This window comes from Heteronotia binoei, chromosome 6, assembly GCF_032191835.1.
Source record: "Heteronotia binoei isolate CCM8104 ecotype False Entrance Well chromosome 6, APGP_CSIRO_Hbin_v1, whole genome shotgun sequence".
Classification (NCBI taxonomy): domain Eukaryota; kingdom Metazoa; phylum Chordata; class Lepidosauria; order Squamata; family Gekkonidae; genus Heteronotia; species Heteronotia binoei.
The window spans coordinates 38,957,472-38,981,583 of NC_083228.1; the positions used below are offsets into that span (position 1 = coordinate 38,957,472).

The 24,112-nt window shown below is 38.5% G+C and overlaps 1 protein-coding gene across 4 annotated transcripts in view; it reads left to right on the top strand.

Annotated features, from left to right (window-relative positions):
* Nucleotides 1-14,006, top strand: part of PCGF5 (polycomb group ring finger 5) — a 48,791-nt gene extending 34,785 nt beyond the window's left edge. For 2 of the 4 annotated variants that reach the window (XM_060241306.1, XM_060241307.1), the window contains exons 4-10: nucleotides 425-480; nucleotides 599-658; nucleotides 4,593-4,738; nucleotides 6,558-6,656; nucleotides 8,702-8,791; nucleotides 10,849-10,908; nucleotides 12,703-14,006. In XM_060241306.1, the coding sequence (XP_060097289.1) occupies nucleotides 425-480; nucleotides 599-658; nucleotides 4,593-4,738; nucleotides 6,558-6,656; nucleotides 8,702-8,791; nucleotides 10,849-10,908; nucleotides 12,703-12,750 (559 nt within the window). In that variant the 3' untranslated portion in view covers nucleotides 12,751-14,006. The remainder of the gene's footprint in view (nucleotides 1-424; nucleotides 481-598; nucleotides 659-4,592; nucleotides 4,739-6,557; nucleotides 6,657-8,701; nucleotides 8,792-10,848; nucleotides 10,909-12,702) is intronic. The other 2 variants (XM_060241308.1, XM_060241309.1) reach the window with 2 other exon arrangements.
* The last annotated feature ends 10,106 nt before the right edge of the window (nucleotides 14,007-24,112 follow it).

Consider the following 24,112-nt stretch of genomic DNA (forward strand, 5'->3'; position numbering starts at 1 on the left):
ATATAGGTAACCCCACTTGTGCAAGAAATGTTCTGTGCATTCACGAGCAGGTGAGGATAAAAATGTAAAATATCTGTAAAAATTTTAAAACATAGAAAAATGTGTCTTTTCTGTCTTTGAAATATATGCAATAATTGCTTTCCTACGAAACCTAAACTTTTTTTCTGCTTTAACAATAAAACAGGAGTAACGTATAACTAAGCATATAAAGTACTGTGTAGCATATTATGGAATTTATTTGTTAAAATATCTATACCCTATCTTTACTGTTGACTCAAAAGCAGTCTGATATTTTCATCCCATATATTAAGATATTTGAATTAAGCAGTAAGAACAGCAGTCCAAAAATAAGTGTTTCTTTTAAAATCTACCATATTTTCAATAATCAGTTTTTTGACTTCTTAAAATATCTTCTCTTTTAAAGGCTGGATAATACATTAGAGGAAATTATATTTAAGTTGGTACCAGGACTTCGAGAACGTAAGTTTAAAAAAAAAACAAACTTTCTTAACTAGATTTGCCATTTTCCCTCCTGCAATTTTGTTGGTAGTCCAGCATTATTGATTTGAAATATCACCCTTTTTATTTTGCTAACTAGAAGAACTACAACATGAGGCTGACTTCTGGAGGAAAAACAAACCTCAAGCAAATGGAGAAGGTAGTTACATCATTTTTGATAATGTAACAACATTTTGATAATGTTCATTATATTTTCATGGCAGAATTGATATACGGTAGTTGTGTGTGTGTGTATATATATATATATATACAGTAAATGTATGCAAAATTGTGTCTTCGTGTTCAACGATATTTGTTCAACTTAACTCTTGAAGCAGTTTGTTACATTATAGTACTATGCTATTTATTATTATACATGATGTATATATTATGTACATATATTATTATATATGATGTTGCAGTAGGATACAAAATTACTTTGAGTTATCTAATCTAAAGGTTTCTTTGGTTCCTGTGCACTGCAGGGTGTATACAGAGCTCTCCTGCTTGCAAGAAATCCTCAGTAAAGTTATATTGTAAATACCTTATGCTGCTGTTAATGTTTTGTCTAGTTATATTGTCTAAGATCCAAGTAGTTGACTTGGGAATGTTTGCATGGAGTACATACATTTTCATTGGAATTTATCACCTGTGTAGAGTTTAGAGAAGACAATCTCATGAATGCAAGCAGGCAATAATGTAATACCCTACTCACAGGTTCTGCAACTGTCTGAAAAACACCTGAACATTTCTATTTCTGCTATCTTCTGCATGTGCCTTTTTTTTTTTTGGGCTGAAATCTCTCCAGGCAGTTTACAGATGGCAAAATATTAACATAGGACTGGATTAGCCCTTAAAAAAATCATAAACATGATACACTCAGCTATTCTTCCTGTTTTTCAATTGTCTGGCCTTTGAGCCAAACTAGACATGATGACATCCTTGTGTCCACCACGGGGAAGCCACCACCATCTTAAATGATCTGAAAATGTTGCAAGGGCCACTCTTAATTGGGCCCACAGTGTAGCAGACTGAGATGCGCTTCTTTCTTCCCCAAGTTGGCCATACATACACCTGAAACTGCTTTGACACTTGAAAAGATACATGGCGGGGATAAAGGGCCAAGAACACAACAACCTGCTGTGCTGTGAGCTTGATTTGGGCCATCACAGCATTTTTAAATCAGTTTTCAAAGGCACTGATACCCCTGTGATCAAAAGGATGCCTACTACATCTAGTGGGCCCTTAATCTGCTGTTGATGGTTTAATGGCATCTTGCCAGTGATGTTCTCTGAAATCAGTGAGCATTGTATGTTTAAATATGCAGACATGTGCTCCATAGTTCCACATTTGTGCCTGTCATCTAAAACCTTGTCTGATAAGAGTAATATTTTAGTGGCTATCTCAGCTTCTGTTAGAGTGTTTCAGCAGTGCAAATAATTTCGCACTTCCTTCCTCAAAGTCCACCCCTTCTCCTCCCCCTTCATTACCTCTTTAAAAGGGAACGTGAGAGCAATTTATACTGCTCTTGTGTCACAGTCCCACATAAGCACTAGTTATTGCAGTGGCAGCTGTAAACATAGTTCTATTCCCATGAGAGTTGAGATGTGCATAGTTATCTGAAGGCAAAGTGTAAATTATATGCTGGATTGCAGTATTCATCCTATGCCTTCAAAAATGATAGATGAAAATCCTAAACCAAAAACATAGTGCAAAACTTCAAGGTATACCTGTCACTAGAGGTTTGACTCCCCGCTCCCCCCACCCACCAAAAAATCTGGTCCTCAGGCAGAATCTTCGATTTATATCTGAAGTATTTTTGTACATTAGGCAATGATTTTCAGCAGGGGTCATTTTGTAGAAAAATAGGTGGTGGAGCACATCCAGGGATTGTTATGCAACTGCACCTACTATTCAATGGACAAGGAGGTGGAACTCTCAGAAGGAGGAGGTGGAACTCTCAGAAAGGTTCAGGAGCTGTGCTCCTGTGAGCTCCCACTGAATCCAAGGCTTGATTTTCAGAGTGTTACACAATTAGATAGCTACTTCAGATTTGTATAGCTCGGCCATTTACAAAACTTCCACAAAGTATCCTGCTATAGCGTGCAGGTCTCTTTGTTGGTGACAGGTTATCCTGAACTTGGAAGTTTAAATCTGAAGTATATATTAAGATAATGTTAGGATTGTGTAACAGAAGTAAAAATTAAATTAAATAGTTTAAAAGATTTTAAACTTGTGCAGGAAACAGAAATTAGTAACACCAATTTCTTACTGGACAATTTGGTATGCCATTAAAGGTGGTGGTGGTTGTTGTTACTAGACAATTATAGAATAACCATTTATAAGCCAATTATCTAAGTAATCTGTTCATTTGTGGAAATGTATTTATTTTCTGGGTGTCATGTGCATTTTTGAAACTGTTTGACAAAGTTGTCTTCAATTGTACTTCTCTTTGTAGATCTGTAATCTTTTTATCCATTTTTATATTTTTAAGAGTTGTGATTGTATTCATCCTTGTAACTGAGTTAACAAAGGACATAATTTCAGAAACCAGTGGAGAGGGCAGGATATAAATCTAATTAACTAACTAACCTATTGCATTCAGTTACATAGAGCTGTTAGTACTGTTAAAAAATTCTGGAGTTTCTCATAGGTAGTCCTGAAAGGCTATGTTCTGCTATGTACTGGAAGTTTGCTTATAATTTTAAGAAGTCAAGCAGGATATTCCATTACTAAAGGTTGCTTCTAACTGTTAACTTTAGAAGTTAGCCATGGTAGTCTGTTGCTGCAAAACTGTAAAGAGTCCAATAGCACTAACTAAGACTAACAAATTTTATTGTAGCATAAGCTTTCGAGAAACACAGCTCTCTTCATCAGATGAGAAACACAGCTGTCTTTGTCAGATGGATTTGACAAAGAGAGCTGTGTTTCTCGAAAACGTATGCTACAGTAAAATTTGTTAGTCTTAAAGGTGCTTCTAGACTCTTTACTATTAATTGCTGAACATTCTAAATAGACAAAAACATTTCCTTTTCTTACAAGCTATCTACACATAATACATGAGGTGGAACCCAGACACTTGCAAAACAATTCTGCTTGGGGGATTTGAGCAGGGCTTATAAATCCCTTAAATACATACACTGGACATTTACTAAGAAATTCCTGCTTTTCAGAAACATGCTCATTTAATATGTATTTATTGGTTGGTGATTCAGAATTTGGTGCTGCTTCCAGGTCTTAGAGCAAGGATGACCACATGCGACTCTCACACATATTTTGTGGCTCTCAAATCCCCTACTGCCCCATCAGCTGGTGTGGAGAAGGCATTTGTCTCTTTAAATCTCTTATCCAAGCCAAGCCAGTGACTTGGAGAATACATTTGAAGTTAGTTGCTTTCTTTCTACCTCTCCCTCCCTCTTCCCTCCCCATCTGTTCTCTCTCTCTCTCTCTCTCTCTTTCTAATTTGTTTCCAGTTGAGGACCTAGAGAATGCTTGCCAAAAACATTTCAGGAAACAAATAGTTCTAGTTACGTAGTTCCATTTATTACCATCAAAGACCAGTTAAAAATAGAAATAAATTAGATGTTGTGCTTGTCTGCTTTTATTCTTGCCTGATTTTCTCTCTCTCTCTCTCTCTCTCTCATAATATATAATTTTACAGTGAATTGGAATTAGGTATTGTCAGCATCTCAGGAGCTGGCAGCCCAGAGCAAGTCCAGCCACGATCATGTCTTGCAGCTCTCGAACACCTGACGTTTATTCTATATGGCGCTTACACTAAGCAAGTTTGACCACCCCATCATTAGAGCAAATTCTGTCCTTTTACCATAGCATAGCAGTTAAAGAATGTATCAGCGCAACTGTTAACTACCCTGGTTTCCCATTTCCAGGATTGTGTACTATCCTGTCATGGGAAAGGGTGGAATATAAATCTACTAAAATAAATAAATACTATTATGAGAGCTGTATTGTTGACTTACATATCCTCATTATTTGGTATTCTCTCACTGATTTAACTGAATATGCGACAACTGAGATTTTGGTACATAAGCTAAAATATGTGGTGTATGAATAAACGTTTAATTTTTTTCCAGAAGGGAATCCAAAATCTGAAAATCCCAAAGATGAGGAAGATGGAGATGAAAATCAAGAAAAAGACTATCACAGGAGTGACCCTCAGATTGCTATCTGTTTGGATTGCTTACGTAACAATGGACAATCTGGAGATAATGTAGTAAAAGTGAGTTTGGATAATGCAGCATTTTTTAAAGGTTTATGATACCAACTTTCTAAGTATGTTACTGCTTGCTATTCTAATTTTCTGTATCTTTATGCTCCTCCAAAACCACAGGCAACCTAAGGCCAAATTTGACATCACAGCAGCAAATCATGTAATCCTAGCACCCATTGTCTTTTTGAGTCTTGAGGATAAAATCTAATAGTTTTTGAATGGAACATATAAAAACAGGGATGTTTTGGGTCACTATATATGAGCTGACTAGCAGTACACTGAGTTCATCTGAGGTATCCTTTGGGCCTTCAACTAGCAATAAACACATACTTTCTTTCAAACCAGTCTCTCTCTGTGGTTCCACAAGAAGCAAATTTACCCTTTTTTGGAAACTGAGACTGAATGGTATTACTTCCTCAAAGCAAACAGCCAGTCTCAGTTTCTTCCCTCTCTGTGGTGATGGAAGGCTTCAGAAGAACCAGGAGACATCAACTTTACATCTCTGTGTGCCAGTTTGGAAGCAGCAGTCTCCATCATGAGAGCATTCTTGGCTTGAAGCATCCACAAAATGTTGGGAGGCTCCCAATATTTTATTATATCCACCACCCCCCTGTGAGAACCATTTCATGGTGGCATCCACTGACCTTTCTTAAAAGTCAAATGTGCTCATAGGCTTAGCAAGTTGGGGGTCTCTGTGTTACAACAATGGATCTGTGTCTTAAAAATGGTTCCTACTGAGTAGAGGCAGAGTATGGGGGTGATTTCATACAGAAAAGTAGTGTGCATGAAAGAGCTTCTCAGCTCATCTCTTTGAAAGCCAGTTTGGTGTAGTAGTTAAGTGTGCGGACTCTTATCTGAGAGAATTGGATTTGATTCCCCACTTCTCCACTTGCACCTTCTGGAATGGCCTTGGGTCAGCTGTAGCTCAGGCAGAGGTTGTCCTTGAAAGGACAGCTGCTGTGAGAGCCCTCTCAGCCCCACCCATCTCACAGGGTGTCTGTTGTGGGGGAGGAAGATAAAGGAGATTGTGAGCCGCTCTGAGACTCTGAAATTCAGAGTGGAGGGCGGAATATAAATCCAATATCATCATCATCTTCTCTTTCCCCTTTCTCTTGTTTTCTCCTTGCAGCCCCTCTTCCTAGGCCAGTTTTCCCCCATCCTAATTCATTTCCACTCTCAGACCTGGCACAGAGAAAAATGTCTGGGGCAGGAGCTAGAAGGAGAAATATTAAGCAAAGTCAGCCTCACCATTTGTTCATTTGAATTTGCCCCACATTCTACAACTCTTCAGCAACCCTTCATTTTAAACTATGAGTCATTGAATACATAGTTTAGATTTTTGTTCCATTAATTACATTGTTAGGTTTGCTTTCTATTAAATGGCTCGCTTGTGAATCAGCTTGTCTGTAAAGTTTAGCATGAATCTACTTGAATGAGTTGAATTTGCAGAATTTTCATAAATACTGATGTCTTATCATACGAACATCAGAAACTGCCCCAAAATTTTCAGGTTCCTACTTAATCCATTTTACTGTTTGTCTATATTGCCCAATGTTGTCTACTCTCAGGAAGCAGCTGTGTGAGGTCTCCAATGTCATTTCTTAGCTCTGTTATTTGAAATCCTTTAGCTAGAGAAGCCACAAATTGAGACCTTTCACATGTAGCACATGTGCTCCATCATTGAGCTTTGGCCCCATTTTCTCATCACACTAATGACATCAAACAACACAAGTTTGTTTTTCAGTACAAGGTTTTGGGGTCCAGCCAATTGAGACCTTATGTTTAAAATATGTGTCTGAGTTTACAGTGTTTGTTTCTTTTCTGTTAGGGATTGATGAAGAAATTCATCCGGTGTTCTACACGGGTGACCGTAGGAACTATCAAGAAGTTTCTAAGCTTAAAATTAAAGCTTCCGAGTTCTTATGAGGTATGAAGATAACAACTGAAAGGTTGTAGACTCCTTTGTGTAATGGTTTTCATTGTAAAGGTTCAGCTGTACAAGTAGTAGTTGGCCTCTAATGCTGAAGATGGAATGTGGAGTTAACTGTACATCATATGCATATTTACTCAGAAGTCAGTGGTGTGACTGAGGACTTGCTTGCCACCATAAGTATCCATGGGATTGCAGCTCCAATGTCATAATTGAAAAAAAAATCTAAATATGGAATTTGGTTGTTATTGTTCATAACACAAGCAACACAGTCATATATGCGTGATATCTTGGCTCCATAATAACCCCCCATATTAATTTATGTGGTGTCTCATAGGCCTTTGGAACTTTTTTGATGCACTTTTGCCATCATCTCAAAATCTTCCGGAGGTCTGAAAAGAGATTCTCATTGGTTAATATCCTCAGCTGTAACCACATAATATAGATACTGTGCTGCTAAATGAAACAGTGCATAGGATTGCAGCTCCAACGTTTTCATAACGCTGGGGTCATTTGTAGTGCAGTCTTAAGAAAGCTTTCCTAGGAGTAAGCCCCATAGAATATATCTGAGCAGGATTCTGAGTAGACCTGTTTAAAATGGCACTTTTACTTCCTGAATATCTGTCTTTCCATCTATCCCCATCACTTGAATTGAGACCTTTCAAATTAAAATGAGAAAGTGGAAGAACAAGGGAGCAGATTTGAAACACCACAGAACAGTCAACCTCTCAGTTGTAGCAAAACATGGCATGTGAACAGCTGTTAGTTAAGGGAAGAAATTTTAATTTTTTCAGTACTTCCTTGGGTTAAGTTATTGTGCCAAACTTATAGGAATGTTTTTAAAAGGCTCAAAACCTTCCAAGGGGATTTGAATGGACACCATTAGTGATGTCATAAACATCACCCAAGTAGGCTTCTTTTGCAGTAGGCTCCAAAATTTTGCAGAATTGTTTTCCCCCTGAGCTAATTCCAGAAGACAAAAGTGTATGTGTATTCAGAGAGCAGAGTCTTAATTCCCTGAGTCTTAATTCTGACTTCATTCTGCATTTGATCCAAAGACATGCACAAGGATGTTTGCCACAGGTCAGATCCCAAAATGACTTATAAAATTCCTTCAAAAAGGAATGTTTGTATCTACAGTCAGAAATTAAAGATAAAAGTATTTAAAAGCATGTAAATTGACCTGATCAAGCCTATTTTGTTTTTATTTTTGTTCAACTGTACAATGATCAATCATTATCTCATTGGTAAGTTGTACACAGGCACTGGTACGCTTTCTGCTGTTTCCTCTTCCTCTTAAATCAGGGGTGGGGAACCTTTTTTCTGCTAAGGGCCATATGGATATTTATAACATCATTCACAGGCCGTAAAAGATTATCAACTTAAAAACTGTGCTCTGCCGAGGTAGAATGATTCAGGCCAGCAAAATTAATGCAAATAATTGTTTTTCTATTTGAAGTCATGTGGCGAAAACCTAATCTCACACACACACACACACACACACACACCCCCAGCCCGCTGCCCTAGGCAATGCATGGGTCCAGGGCTTTTTTGTAGAAAAAGCCCAGCAGGAACTCAGTAACATATTAGACCACATCCCCTAATATTAGCATATTAGGTCACACCATCTGGGATTATCACGTGCAAACTGAACTGTGACAGTAACTTTTCCAGGCCCTGCAGCAATTCTGGCCAGCCAGCCAGGCCCCAGGGAGGCTGCCGCACAGTACATCTGGGCCCTGTGATCCCTGCCTGGCCCTGGGGAGGCTGCTGCACAGCATGGCTGGGCCTCACGATCCTCGCTGGCCAGCCAGGCCCCAGGGGGGCTGCCACATGGTTCGGTTCAGCCCAGCAATCCCCAAGGGCCACACCTAGTGACCTCGAGGGCCACATACAGCCCTCGGGATGGAGGTGCCCCACCTCTGTCTTGAATGTTGGTAATTCATTTCCAAAAGGTGTTGCAGAAGTTGCCAGGAAACTGTTGTTATGACTTGGGATTATTTTCTGGTTTATTGTATTTGGTTTTTTTCTCCTTTTTTCAGTTGGATGTACTATGCAATGGAGAAATCATGGGTAAGGATCACACTATGGAATTCATCTACATGACAAGATGGAGACTACGAGGCGAAAATGTAAATAAAGATATATTTTTGTTGGGTTTAAGTAGTAGTTTTGTGCATTTATAACATTTTACTGTGTATGCTTCCATACATTTATAGAATCTAATATAGGGAGTCCTGCCTTTTCTTACATTAAAAAAGTTATCTAGTGTTTGCATTCAGGACAGACCAGAAGGCCTTGATTTAAATAGGTCCCCAAAGTTAGAATGTAAATGGTATGCTGTGAATGTTACAGTCTTATCGAAAAGTTAAAAAAAAGAAAGAAAAACAGGAACAGTGGTGCTTTGGAACCTTTGGTACAAAAGGACTCAGTAGTTTTATTTTTGTTTGTGGAATTTTATACCCCATCTCTCATTCTAAAATTTACAGAATGACTAAATATATAACTTGAATTAAAACAGTTTAAAGAAAAAACACAAAACATCTATAAAACTTATAACAGCCCAGTATTTAATAAAAAAAAAAGTGTGGGGGGGGGGGGAATCAGCTGGAAGTGTAGCACCTAAATCTGCAGGCTAGGTACCTGTTGGGAAGCTGTGAGAAGGGCATTCCATACCTGAATGTTTAAAAGAAGTAGCATCCTTATCAATATACATTTCCAAAAACATGTACCAAACATAACAGTGCTGCCATTTTACTTTGGAACGACCTAGGCAAGTTCGAAATAATTGTGTAACAGGATTTTGTTTAAAGTTTGTGGTTTGCTAAACACCATCAGTCAGGATATGTGCTCAGCTAATCTAGGTGGCAATGTTTGACCATTAACATTATGCTTTGTGTTAAACTTTAGCCATAGTTGCAGGAGGGAATATTCAGCCCCCGGCTTCTTACAATTCGGCAAGCCAGTAATTTCCAAAGTCAACATGGCAGTAGTTCTGTAATAATGCAGAACATGTAAGTTTATGTACAGAACAGCTAGAATGTTCTGTGCTCATTAAACTTTTTCATATTCTATTATTAGCATTGGGGCATAGCTAACATTATATTTCTTCAGTGCATTACCGTGTGGTTAGTGACGTATTTATGTTTTTACCCTGCCTCTTCAAATGCTCATGATTTATCAGTAAAAGGGAAGCTGCACAGTTCTAAAAATAAACAATAGATCTGGTTAGCCAAAGTACAGTAAGAACGTTTACTCTTAAATTGAAATCAGTTGAAATTGAACATAGTTATCTTTGGCTGGATTGCACCTTTCTCTAAAAGAAAAGATCTGTGTTCTTATTACAGTATATAATCAGCATTAAGTATTATTACTTCAGAAAGTCATTTAAATATGTGTTATGTCTGTTCATGTTCTTTTTTTAGCACATTTTGCAATACTGAGCTAAAAATAGTCCTCTAGATCACTATCGGCTTTTTAAAAATAGAATGGCCAGGCTTAACCCTGAAACAATGCTTCTACTGGTTGTAACACTGAAAATTAAATTTCTTTTTTGTTTTCTGTATAAATGCATTTTTGTGTGTGACAATGGGTCTATTTGCAATACACGTTTTTACCCGTACCTACATGTTGTTCTCCATGTCTTGGATCTAAAGATTCCTCTACTAATGAAGAAAGTGCTTCTGCTTACATATCCCCTTGTGCATGGGTTGTAAATTTCCTCCCTCCATGTCTGCACCCTCTCCTACAGCTCTTGGAAGCTGACTCCAGAGAAATTAGGGTCTCTTCAGAGAGGCCTCTTCTCTCTGGAATCAGGTTTTTTGTTTTTTTAGGGGAGAGTGGGAGGATTTAGATGTGTGTATGCATACACCCCACATGTGAGTGGAAGTGCCTTCTGCTCACACAGTAGGGTCCATGAAGCTAACCTATGCATATTAAATTCTTGTTACTTTTTCTTATTTTACAGATGAAAATGTTTATGTAACTGTAGAGAGAGTATATATCTCCAACAGAAATTGGTCTAGTAGAAGTTTAATAAATTTGCCTATTAACTCTGAGACCAATGTAGTACCTGTATTGACTGTAAAAGCCTCACATGTGTGTGTATGGGAGGGGGAAGTAAATGACTGATAATCAGTGTCCAGTTGTGGATGCCTCTTATCTGATCAGAAAATAATCTCCTTCGCAGTTTCGGTGTCAGAACTGCTCATCTTCGCAAGTCTGCTCACAGGACGGCTCTTTTTATCAGGTAAGAGGCACTCCCGACTGTACAATTACAGTCATTAATATCATATCAGTACATCCTGTATTAGTCAGGCCTGATGGAAGGTGGTTGTCCCTGAAGTTCCATATTACAAAGATCTTCCATCTGAAATTAAGCCTTGAAGGTCAGAGCCTCAAAGTGCTTTTTACATGTTATCTAAGGAATAAAGGAACTTGGGAATATAGCATTCATTCAGTATTTTTAATCAACATTAGATTCTACATTTCCATTAGTTTTTTTTTTACTTTAAAAACTTTCATTCAACAAAAAACAAACTTTACATTGTATAAATAACAAATATGCTGAAGGACAAGATAACAAAAACGCATTAAAAATTGGTACTAAACAAGAGTTGATCTTACAGCAACTGTTGTAACAGCCAACTAAAAACTGAGAAGTTGCCCTTCTGTCTGCTGTTAACAACTGCAGTAGCCATAGTAGAAATGGAAAGTGGAAGGCTGTTCTTCACCTTATCTCTGCTGTGGCAATTCATGTTTCCAGTGTCAGCAGCAAGAATGGCAAGTAGAAAAGCCCCCATGACCTTTTACTGTGTTTCTGGCTAGTTGTTGCTCTTATAGTTTAAAATACATCAAGATTTAGGAGACATGGAGATGAATATCTTGAAAGAAGCCAGTTGGTGAAATCACCTGGATAAAGAACTAATATAGATGTTTAATACTGAGATAAGCTGACTCCAGCTTTCTGTAATTTGTAAAACAAGAACCAAAATAGTAGGCCAGAATGGGCAGTCGTTTCTTGGTTAAAAAAATATGTCTAAAGGCATAAACTCAGATTCCTGAAACATGGCAGCTGGACAATGGCATTTCCATGCAGTGTTGACTTATGCCTGCAGCCACTGGAGAACTGCAGCTGTCATTCGTTTCTTTGAAATTTCATGAGATTGCAGCTTTATGTATTTTGGAGTGGTGGGAGTGGAGAAAGGAGGTTTTGCTCAGAGAGCCTGAGCATACAACAGGTGTTATGTTAAGCTTTTCCAAAACCAAATGGGTTCGAAGGGAGCAGTTGAAGCATATAATTAGCTAACCCATTGAAATAATAGGTTAGCTAATTATATGCAGAGTTTAGCAGGATGATGCCCAAAATGTTTTGGAATCAAATGTCAATCAAATGTCAATCTGAGGAGTATTGTAACTTGCTACCTGAACTAGCCATGGTATACAACATTTTTAAAAATGTCTAGTCCCTTGGTGCTCATTCCAGGAACTATATTCATTTATTTAGAGAATTTATGCCCCACATTTCATGATCTTTCAGTTTTCTCTTGTTGCTGAGATATGGCCTGGCACTACAGTGACCTCTTATAAGGATTTTCCAACTCTCACCCCTGAATTATCTCCTTGAAACCATGGCTTAGCTCCTGCTGGAGACTGTGGACTTCTCTATGTATGTTGAACAGATTGCTCTTGTACATGGGGGTTGTCCCAGGTTGTGACATCATTCAGAGGTGGGAGAGAATGTGCCTATTGTGTGCATTGGGAAACTCCACCCTTTTACTTTCCATGGATGTAGGAAGGAACTGTAAGTCCTGTGTGCAGTTACCAGGGTATCTCAGATGCAGTCAAGAGTTGGCTTTTCTATTCTGAGCCTTTACTTTGGACTTCAGTTTATCTGATTCCCTTAACACAAAGCACACATTCCTTTAACGTGAGCTACTGTTCCCAATCTGTTGATATAATTCTAATAATTGTACCACTTTTTAATATTTCTGTCTATATACAGTAATTTGTTTTTATTCTATTTTTTTCATTGTGGTTTTAGTCTTACCCCATGGTACTGCAGTATCGACCCAGAATTGACTTCGGTTAGACCAAAGGGCCAGATCCCACTGAGATTAATGCTGCACTATGTTTACCCATCGACAGATTGCACAATGAATGGATGTGCCTGGACTGGGGGGACACAACCAGAATTTCAGCATGTAAATATGGACTTCTTATTCAACTGTATTTTTTTCTCTTCCCCCCTCCCCACCCCACTTAGACCAAGCCAAGTGCCATTCTGCTACTGAAACATCCATAAGATATCTGTGGTATCTAAGTCTGCAAGTCATAGGCAAATTGTTCGATGTATAGTTAAGAGTCAAAATCTCTGGAATAGTTTGCTATGCCTGTTAGAAATTTCCCCTGGTCCATAATGTTGATTACATTAATAGAGACAGCCATGCGTTCTTTCACATGTGGTGTTGTAGTTTTTTCACATTTACAATTTTACTGAATAATGTTGTTTAAAAGAAGTACTGTATTAAAGGTTAAAGACTATACCTTTGGAAATATTTTGTATATAATATATGTTTTAAAATGTGGTTATTGTGCCACTACTTTTTTTGTTTCTTGTTCAGTTTCTCATAAGTCCAGGTTAGCTCTCTCATTAGTATGCAACAGTCTCTTTGAAGCATCTAAAAATTAGACTTTTCAGAGAAGTGATACACAATCATTACTAAATTGAAATTGTGTTTATAGACACTCACATAATGCCCCACAGCCTCCTTTTGCTAGTGTATAACTTAGGAGATTTCAATTTGAGGAGTAGCAAATCTTGTACAATGCAGCAAATAAGGTTATTTGTCTTTTTTTTTTAATCCAGTGCATATTTTTTTAAAAAAAAAATACATGCCTTAGGGATAAATGGGAACTGTCATGTAAACTTACTCTAAAAAGTATGTGCTGGGTGTCTTTGTTGCCCTTGCAAGCTTTCCTCTGAAATTTATATTTTTCTCTTAGTAACAATCCATCACAAAGAACGACTGAGATCAACAGGGTTAAATGAATTGGGACCACTGTGCTTTAGTAACCTTATGTCAGCCTACTCCATAAAAGACATCATCATATGCAGATATCCACATTCTTTGATTATCTGGAATATGAAAACTGTTGGACAGTTAGTTGCCACATCTGAAACTGAAGTAGCTAACTCCTGTCTGACCAGAATTATTGGCTGTTTAGGGGAGTGGTGAATAATGTTAAAACTTTAATGACTGTCTTAGGTATTACACATATATTCTTTCCATTTGAAATGTTGTTTTGTGAATTTGGACGTCATTACAGAGATTGTAATATATCGTAGGTTGTTTCCTGTCTTCCGTTACCATTGCATAGTGAAAAGCCAAATAATAATTCCATTTAATAATTCATACAACTTTTAATAAACACAAGCACTTGCAGGGTAAATTACAAACTATGAGTAATAATGGAATAATTCACTTTAAGAAGCAGTGATAGAATAACACTGAAAATTGGCTTGTGAAGCACAGAGAAGATTAGACTGTGAACAGTTTCAGGTCATTACTTCTCGAGGACCCACGAAAAAGAGACAGAGGCTTCAATAAAAGGCATCAAGTACCCAGCAGACAACAGCAGGCCCCCCTGGCTGTGCCTGTGCCCCGCCATGGGGTCAGTGCTGCCAGACATGATAAAGGGGGGACTGGTGCTGTCAGACTAGTAGCACTGATTGCTTGTTGGTTTTGTTGATGCACTGCAGGATGATGACCCCCGTAGCCACCTGCATTCTTCCCACTCCCAACATCCTTCATGCAGTTTATTAGATCTGTATAGCACCTTGAGTCCAGGAAGGAACTCTTGCTTGCTCTGTGAAAGTGTTAGTTTTTCTGGCCTTTTCCCTGCTCCAATGCCATATCAAAATTTGCTTCGTTTTAAAACCAGTCTGTTACACTACACATGAGAGGCTGTTATTCAAGAAGAATAAGTTTAAAGCACCTTTGGGCTCACAGAATTAGTTACGTGATTCCTAGATAGATGCATCTGGCATTAGACGTAATTGGTTATAAGATGACTTCAGACGTTAACTGGAAGTTTTACAATGATATGTGTTTCTTATTCTGCCTTTCAAAAAGCATCTTCCATATCTCCTTGTGATAAGATAGGAGGTAGAGATGCCTGAGCTAAGTGCATATCTAGAATCTGTGCACCTTACCATGGGGAAACTATGTAAGGAACCCCTTTAGAGGTTACCAGAAGCATGGAAAGGAATGCAAAAGCCACTATTTTGCAAATTTGCTGTAAGAAAGTTACAAATCAGTAATGCATGATTGACATTTCTAAGGTTGCTCCCCACTCCCCCAAGTGGGGGTGGAGGATCTCTCACCTCTGATTTCCAGCTGCCCTTCCAAGTGGTGGCGAAAAAGACATAAAAAGCCCATTAAGCTGATGGTTTGATGTCACTTCTGGTTTTCTTCAGAAATAACATCAGTCCTCTGTGAGAATTTTCCTGTGACAATTCATAAAGGGGCCTGACATCACCTCCAGAGGAAGGGAAATGGAAGTCACATCACACTGTCACTGACATGCCCCTCTGCCCAGAGTCTCCCACAGGTTGCCTGGCTGTGTCTGGCAACCCTAGACATGTTTGAAGTCTTGGGCATGGACTTTTAATAAAAATGGTGCCAGCCCCAAAGGTATGTGCCACATACGATCCGTTTGTTAATACTGGCACTAGCATCTGCACTGATTATAAAAGCTCATTTACTGGAGCAAATATCAATAATTTATGTTCCCTTTAAGGGTTGTTGACATTTGAACAGGCATTAAAACATTCTGAATTTTGTTTAGATGAAGTCTATGCCTCTTCTACTTTTATATCTGAACTATATTCAGTAATTCTTCGTTGGCTCATGATGCACTGTTCCAAAATTTCATGCCAGTTGACCAAAAGGCATTATTTTTGTGGTATGCTTGATTTTGAGGATTTTTAGCAAGTATTTTCAAGTTCACAAATAATAAGGCTCATGTTTCCTCTGACATTAGGAAAAAAATTTGCTTTTTGCTGTACATAAATGCAAATATTTGGGGTATGGATATGAAGATTTTCTGTGCAAATTCAGTAAGCTCATACATTTTTCTGAGAGCTAGTGCGGATTTCATTTTGTAATGCTTTATTTTTGTAACCTAGATTTATGAAAGCAAATAGCTTTCCATGTGCATCATGGAAATTCAAGACAACCATGTTACGTGTGAAACTCAGAACCTTTAAATTTTCCTTGCTCATGTAACTTTGCAGCCTATACCTTGGCATTACTGATTCAGTTGCATAGTTCCTCTAAGCCTTTGGCTGTATAATTGTCCAAAGAGCCAGCCAGCTACAGATATCTTCTGCAGAACTTCTTAGTATTTTAACAAAGCATTCTACCCATTTATACTTTGACCTCTCCTAAAAATCTGTGTGTACTCAGAATAAATTCAAGAGATTAGTAGAACCCACACAAGCTTTTTGTGCCAAAGATTATATAACTAAATATATTAATCCAAGCTGCTGAGTGTATATGGAAATTTCCATAGCAAGCACTAAAAAAAAGGTACAGTTGAGGACAAAAATATCAGATCTGACAATTGTACTACTTTCTGCTGTGACTCACTTCTTGTGAGACCTGGCACATGCTAGATTTCCCTTTCCTCTCTTTGAAAGACTATTCCATGCATGTACAGGTCTTTCCTGTACATGGCCAAAATTCAAGTGACAGGCCACAGGTCCATCCTGTGGCTGCTGGCACCATTTTAAAAGCATTTGTAGTTCTTTCAGAATTGCTGCAATGCCCTGGTCCAGATTGGCACGGTGATCCCAGGATTTCTTTTCCCCACACATACACACCGTATCTTTTCAAGTGCCATTGTGGGCTGTTTCTGCACCTGAAAAAGGCAGGAGGGAACAAGAGCTCCTGGATCCACAGCATATCCAGTCTGGATCAGGGCTCACAGCAATTTTTAAAGAACTATCAATGTTTTTAAAATGGCATCTGTATTTTGGCTCACAGTATCTCATCTCCACTGCAGGTTGAGTCCAGAGAGCTGCAAGGTTGTTGCAGCTGTGAGCAAATAAGATTCCCATCTAGGTCTTAAAGTCAATAGGCTACTTGACCAGAAAAAGACAACACTATAACAAAAAAGCTATTGCTGTTCAATATTCATTAAAAACATGACTTTTTTTCTGGGGGAACGTGGTTGAATGGAGTTCCGGAACATCTTTGTGGAAACAAAATTCTCAAAAAATGTTTAAAAGTTCATGAGGGACACCCGTGTGTTCATGAAGGATGCCCTTCGTTCCACTCTTGAGATTTCTGGAATCTCTTTTTCCAGAAAAAAAAGCCCTGATTAAAAACAAATATTTTATTGCAGCAGCTATATATTTACACATATCTAATGTTACATTAAAATCCAGGTCTGCTAACAGAGTCATTCAATGATAGAAGAGCCAACATGCTTCTTATTCAGATGAGGCTCCAGAAATTTTCTCCAATCCATACAAATTACATAGAAAAAAGAATAAATACTATATAGTTTCTACTGAAAACTCACCACAGATACAAACTCTTTCTTGGCCTGCAACCAAATACTGCCTAGTGCAAAAGTTTAGGGAACACAGGGACCCATACAGAATAAGACATCACAGGTTACATTTGTAATTTTTGTTTCCTGGATTTATGCAACTACCTTTTATTTAAGATTGTACAATGTTAAATCTATCTTTCCTATACAACCACAGGGGCAGTGCCAGTTTTTACTTCCACTAACAGAATCTACACTAGCTATAATAATTCAGCACAGGTCTTGTGCCAAATGATTTGCTTACTTTTTGGATGGTATCCAGTCTCAAATGCCTTTATAATGCAATTCTGTTAGGTCACCAATATTTTGATAGTGCTGAAGCATTCAACTGTAAAAAGCCCATTCCTACAAATCCATTTATTCAAATTTATTATTAAAAAAAGTACTTTAAAATGTTTTGAAAGGGTTATCTTTTGGAACTGAAGTTTGTGCTGCCCCAGGACAGTTAAACAAACAAACAAACAAAAATAGTTCCATGCCTATTGTGATTCTTGCCAAAGAAAAGTATTGGACTGAATTTGCAGGGTGACATAATCTTCCACTGTGCTTTTTCTAGCAGCATCTTTTATGTATGGTTCCAGGAGTACAGAGTATGTGACAAGAATCAAATATATCTAAGGCCGGAGGGGAAGAGCATAAACACTTTGTGCATAATTCTTTAAGGAATGAGTGATAGACAAGATTAGAGAATGAGGGCCCCCAAACAGCAAATGCTCTTCTGGTTGCCCAGTGGGTTTTTCTTTAAGTGAAGTTATTTGCTAGCGAATTAAGTTTTTGGGTGGAAGGGTTTCTAGGAATTGAATATTTTCTCCTGGAACTGTGTACTTTGTCACAGTCAATTATCATTGTGGATGCTGGATTGTGCCTGAAGAATTTTCTACTGCTTTAGAATTAGCCTTGAAAACCTTTTTGGTTTTTAAAATAAAACACTGAAGGATTTACATATTGGTTGCCTCCCAATTAGTGAGCACCATAATAATGAGGGTCTCATTAATGACAATTTACAGAACAGTACAAAGGCCTTTATTACCAGCGCTCAGCTTTTTTTTTTCAGTGTTCAGCTATACCTGGCCTATGAACCAAAAATTCAGCGTGCTGTCAGTCTTTCAAAATCTGTAAAGCACATCATAATAAACAAATTTCAGACTTTTACAAAATAGCAGCAGGGTTTAATTACATTATTTTTTGAAACCTGAAGATACAAGCTTGGAGAGTCGAAGAAAGGTGGTCTTCTCATCCATTTTTATAGAATTTATTTTTCAGGGCAACTTCTAAAGGCAAAAATGCACTTCTGTCAATAATGTCTGGCCAGTAAAGCAATACTGTGTGGTACAGTTCCAGGGCAGTTCTTAATGTTAAAAGATGTCAGAAAATGCTGAATGTTAAAATCTGCCTTTCAAACTCTAGTGGTAGATCTGTGCTGTTGTTTTCTAGGTTACAAACAAAGCATAAACTGCCTGCTGTTACACAGTCAGCTGCTACAAAGAGCTCCTATGCCTCATTGATATAAACACACATACACATATATTCCAGGCTAAATGGTGGAAGAGAAGGGCAAAGGTTGAATTCCTCTGCCTACTTAGTTGGGAGTAAGCACCCCTGAGTTCCCAGTGACTTGATTCTGAGAAAATATGCATAGGCTTGAGCTGTAAGTGTCCTTATGTAAGGTGGTGATCCCAGTAATGACAAGAGGGAGTTGGTTGACATGAGCAGTAATGCTTCTGTACTTTTTAATGTCTGGTTTGATGGTTTTGACTGCATTGCCATAGCCATTCTTGCAATATCTTAATACAAAATATGTCATTGCTAATTTTCTTTTTTAACATACGGAATGTTTTGAGGGTTGGGGTTTTTTTTGTCAAAAGTGGGAACATCTTATAACAATTTTTTTTTTGTGGTTGTAAAATTCAGCTTACGAATCATTCAAATTGAAGTGAAAAAAAAATCTTACCAGGTCATTTGTTTAATGACTTAGAGTGACCTACTTATTAAGAATATATGTATTTTTGTAAAGAAAATGCACTTGTAAATATTGAATTTGTCTTGTTACCTAGGTGTTTGTTTTTTGAACAAAAATGCTGCTGCTTAAAGGGATCGCCTACATTTTTTTAAAAAAAGGTTTTGTGCTCAAATGGATTTTCTTTGGATTAGTGGCATGTTTCTTCTGTACATAGCTGAATGGTTACAACTGGGCTCAATGCATTTTTTTTAAATCTAGACTTTGCCAAGGATGTTTTGAGTACGCCACAGAGTCTCTCATTAAATCCACCTGAAGGCATGCTATATAATGGTGCTTTTTTCATCTTTGATATTATCCTCCTCCTGCTCTGCAACATTCCTAGTTTGTTGTTGCTGTTGTGTTATTTAAAAAAAAAATCTGATTTCATTGTGAAGGTCACATTCCAACTTGATGTTTAAGTGAGTACTTATTTTCCATTTTGCAACTAATAATCAGGCTGTCAACTGTATGTGTATATATATATATATATTATATATATATATATATATTTGTATATATATATATATTTGTAATACTGACCCTTTGGGCAGGAGCCAGGAGACAAAGCCAGGGTGGAAGGAGGGAAGGCAGGATCTGGTGGCTCAGCAGTGGAATTTGGAGGGTTCTGGCAAATCAGGGAAGGAATCAAGATGGACTTGCAGGAGCAAAAGCAGCAATCACGGCACAAGGTTGAGAGGTACGGGTGGAGCCTGGCAGATTCGACAGTTAATTGGACTATTTAATACCTACTCAATAAGACAATAAAACATTCAGTGCAGATTCCAATGTTGAGGAGTGGGCATTTAAACAGGGTCGCCAACTCTGGCTTGAGAAAACCCTGGAGTATTGTGGTCAGGAGGTGGTGAGGGGAAGGGTAGAGTTTGAGTAGGACAGGGAACTTAGCAAAGATGTGATGTCATTCTAGGATTACTGTTTCTCCTAAACTATGTAGTTGTATGTGATAGAGTATGCTGACATTTCCTCTGGGGGAAATGATCTCTGTAGTGTGATGGTTTGCAGCCAGACAGAAGAGACTTACTGCTTAGGCCAGTAAGATACTGGATGCTTGACAACCATGATTATAAAACATAGTTTATTCTTATATCCAGTTAATGGTGGATATAACTGAAATGAAAAGAAAAACCCCTCAAAAGAAAATTTAAATACATATTTTTCCCCCAGAGCAGGGAGGGGTGGTATACCTGGTGCACTTTTGAAAAGCTGTTCCCTAGGAAACTGCTGTTGGAACACACAAGGTTTCAACTGCAATTCATGAATGACTAATACAAAGAGGCGTTTTCAGCAGAGCTCTTTAAAGACTTTGGAGGTGGGGGGGGGAGCAGATTCTGAGACTAGAACAAGTCACAGGAATTTGTGCAGGGGCTGAACCTTAGTTCTTTTTCATCTTTCTTTTTGAGACAGCCATTAGCAACTAAGCACTCGCCAGAAATGCTCCAGAACTGAATCAAATGGTCACATTCTGATAATGTTGCTGACTTCTATATCTCTATATGAATATGCACTATCTTTTCAGTAGACCTACAAGACTGACTCAAGTTCCCATCTTCTGTCTCAACATCAGACATCTTGTCTGATGTCGAGCGCTTGTTAGTCTCTGTGTGTCCATATATTCCATTGGCAATGAATTATACCAAAGCTGTTTAAAGTCTTGTATTGCATTTGATTTCAAATTATTTTCTTTGAGCTGAGTGTCAGCCCTCATACATATGCTTTCCCTGGAAATAATGAAAGCCTCTTACTGTCGAGGGTAATGTAACATAATCACTTAACTGGATTTACATACAATCTAAGGTGGAGTACAGATATTGCGTTTACTTTGGGTCTAGTACATGCATTTTAAACTTTATATTAAAAGGCAATGCCTACCAGTAAAATTCGTAGTACCATGAAAATGGTATAAATAGTTCACTGAAGTATAATAAACATTCTTGAGAGTTAGTCTACAAAGTGCACTAGGCTACAGAAATGTGTACTAGTCTGCCTAGTCACACTTACCTGTTTTACTAATTTGTAGTCCATGAGTGGCATAAAGAAGGGGAGAAAGAACAAAGTGTCCTCCAGCTTGTTCTTTCACGGTCGTCTAGCAGAGATTCATACTTGTTACAGGCAATCGAGTGGCCATTTACTTGCCAGTTATATATGTTGTACCTCTAATTTATTTTAAATACATACCATGACTGTGCTTCAAACTCTGTTCAATGCTAATATCAAGGATGTCCAGAGGCACCATTGTTAGTTGCTGAAGGAAACCATATATGGACCATATGCTGCAATATGCTTCTAACCCAGTTGGATAAAACCCAAGAAAATCAAGTTGGGCAAGTTGTATAATGACTCTGCTTGTTAGCACTGAACTGTTCCTTTCTGAAAGCAATAAATATATTCATGTTGTAACATCTGTTGTGCAGCATACAATATGAGGCATTTTGTTGTGGTTTTGTTTTCTATATAATTTATTTTGTGCTATAAAAAGAATTCTTTGGTCTATCTGAAAAGTTGTCTCATTTGAGTGAATGTGTTTTCTGGGTCTATGTTATATAATATCAGCGCTGTAACAACCTTGCAACTATCATAAAGCCATGAATAGAATTCAGTTGATTTGAATCCTGGGGAATCCTAACTGCCAACACTTCTTGTTGCATTTAATATTTGTTCATTGTAACCTGTCTTTTGCTATTCTGACATAATAAGTATACAGTCTTCCTCCTGGAACTGCTTTGGGGATCATTCAGAGAGGTATGATGTGAAGAACTGCAACCGGAAAGGAAGATCAGTACACAGACCACAGAAGTGCTTTGTGCAGTGCTTTTTTTTTTTTGTAGAAAAGGCCCAGCAGGAACTCATTTGCATATTAGGCCATACCCCCTGATGCCAAGCCAGCCGGAACTTCATTCCTGCTCCAAAACCCCCCCACAAAGCTCTGGTTTTGTGTATAGGCAGAAGCTTCTTAGGGCATTTTCGCACTGACCTTAATCGGCAGCGACATCCCTCTTCACCGCGCAGGATCTGCGCGGATTTCGCACCAATTGCTGCGGAGCACCCGGAAGAGCCGCAAAGTCCCGCGGCCTTTGCGGCGCAAATGGAAACTGGTTTTTGGCGGTTTCCATTTGCACCGCAAAAGCCACGGGACTTTGCGGCTCTTCCGGGTGCTCCACAGCAATTGGTGCGAAATCCGCGCAGATCCTGCGCGGTGAAGAGGGACGTCGCTGCCGATTAAGGTCAGTGCGAAAACGCCCTTAGGCTCCACTTGTTTGTTCAACAATTATGTTTCCCAGTAAGTTCTGATTCTAGTTTACAACTTCTGTTAGTAAACAGACTTAACAAAGTATCCAGGTCTACAGTGATAGAGACTCTAGAGATGCAGCTGCTTTAGTTTAGAGGTGGAAGTGGAGAATGGAGCCAGTCAGAAAGAGACAGCACTCACAACGCTTCTGTACCAGTGACGTACCAGGGCTGCAGCAAGTGTTTGATTACTTGCTGGGGAAACGGGAGGCACAAGAACTGCCCTTTGGTTTGATAGGACATATGCTCATTCACACACAAATACAAGATTTTGTGAAAAACTAGTTGCAAACATAGTCTAGATTACATACCATGCTTTCATACTGAAGAGGTGTGTGCACGTGAAAGCTCATACCTTGAATAAATCTTCATTGGTGTTAAAGCTGCCACTGGACTCTAACTTTGTTCTGTTGCTTTAGATTGACATGGCTACCTATTTGGATCCATGCTTTCATGTCATTCACTGCAACATCCAAAAAAACAAACACACATATGAAAGAACTTGGAAATGTTTTCTCCAAGAAAAGGGGATTTAGTTCACAGCTGATAACATAGCCCCGTGGCGCAGAGTGTTAAATCTGCAGTACTGCAGTCCAAGCTCTGCTCATGACCTGAGTTTGATCCCCCATAGAAGCTGGGTTTTCAGGTAGCCGACTCGAGGTTGACTCAGCCTTCCATCCTTCCGAGGTCAGTAAAATGAGTACCCAGCTTGCTGGTGGGAAAGCATAGATGACTGGGGAATGCAATGGCAAACCACCCCGTAAAAAAGTCTGCCGTGAAAACGTTGTGAAAGCAACATGACCCCAGAGTTGGAAACGATTGGTGCTTGCACATGGGGACCTTTCCTTTCCATTTTCCTTCCACAGCTGATATTTTTCTCCCCATCCCATGTGAAAAAATAAACACTCTTTGCAATATATATTTTTCTCCTTTAGGCCATTGTTCATACTCTTCCTCATTTGCCCTATTGTTCTTGGCTCAACGTCATCTGACATACACTACAGTTTTCTTAGTATCTATCAACATAGCTGGTATATTTACAACACTCAGTAATTGCACATCCTCTGCTTTCTGCAAGTACTTTCATTGAAATGTGCCTCCGTTCCTGAGGACTGGAAGGTAGCAAATGTCACCCCCATCTTTAAAAAGAGTTCCAGAGGAGATCTGGGAAATTACAGGCCAGTCAGTCTGACTTCAATACCGGGAAAGTTGATAGAATCCATTATCAAGGACAGAATGAGTCGGCACATTGATGAACACTAGTTATTGAGGAAGACTCAGTATGGGTTCTGCAAGGGAAGACCTTGCCTCACTAACCTGTTACATTTCTTTGAGGGGGTGAACAAATATGTGGACAAAGGAAACCCAATAGATGTTGTTTACCTTGACTTCCAGAAAGCTTTTGATAAAGTTTCTCATCAAAGGCTCCTTAGAAAGCACGAGAGTCATGGAGTAAAAGGACAGGTCCTCTTGTAAACTGGCTAATTAATAGGAAGCAGAGAGTGAGTATAAATGGGCAGTCTTCGCAGTG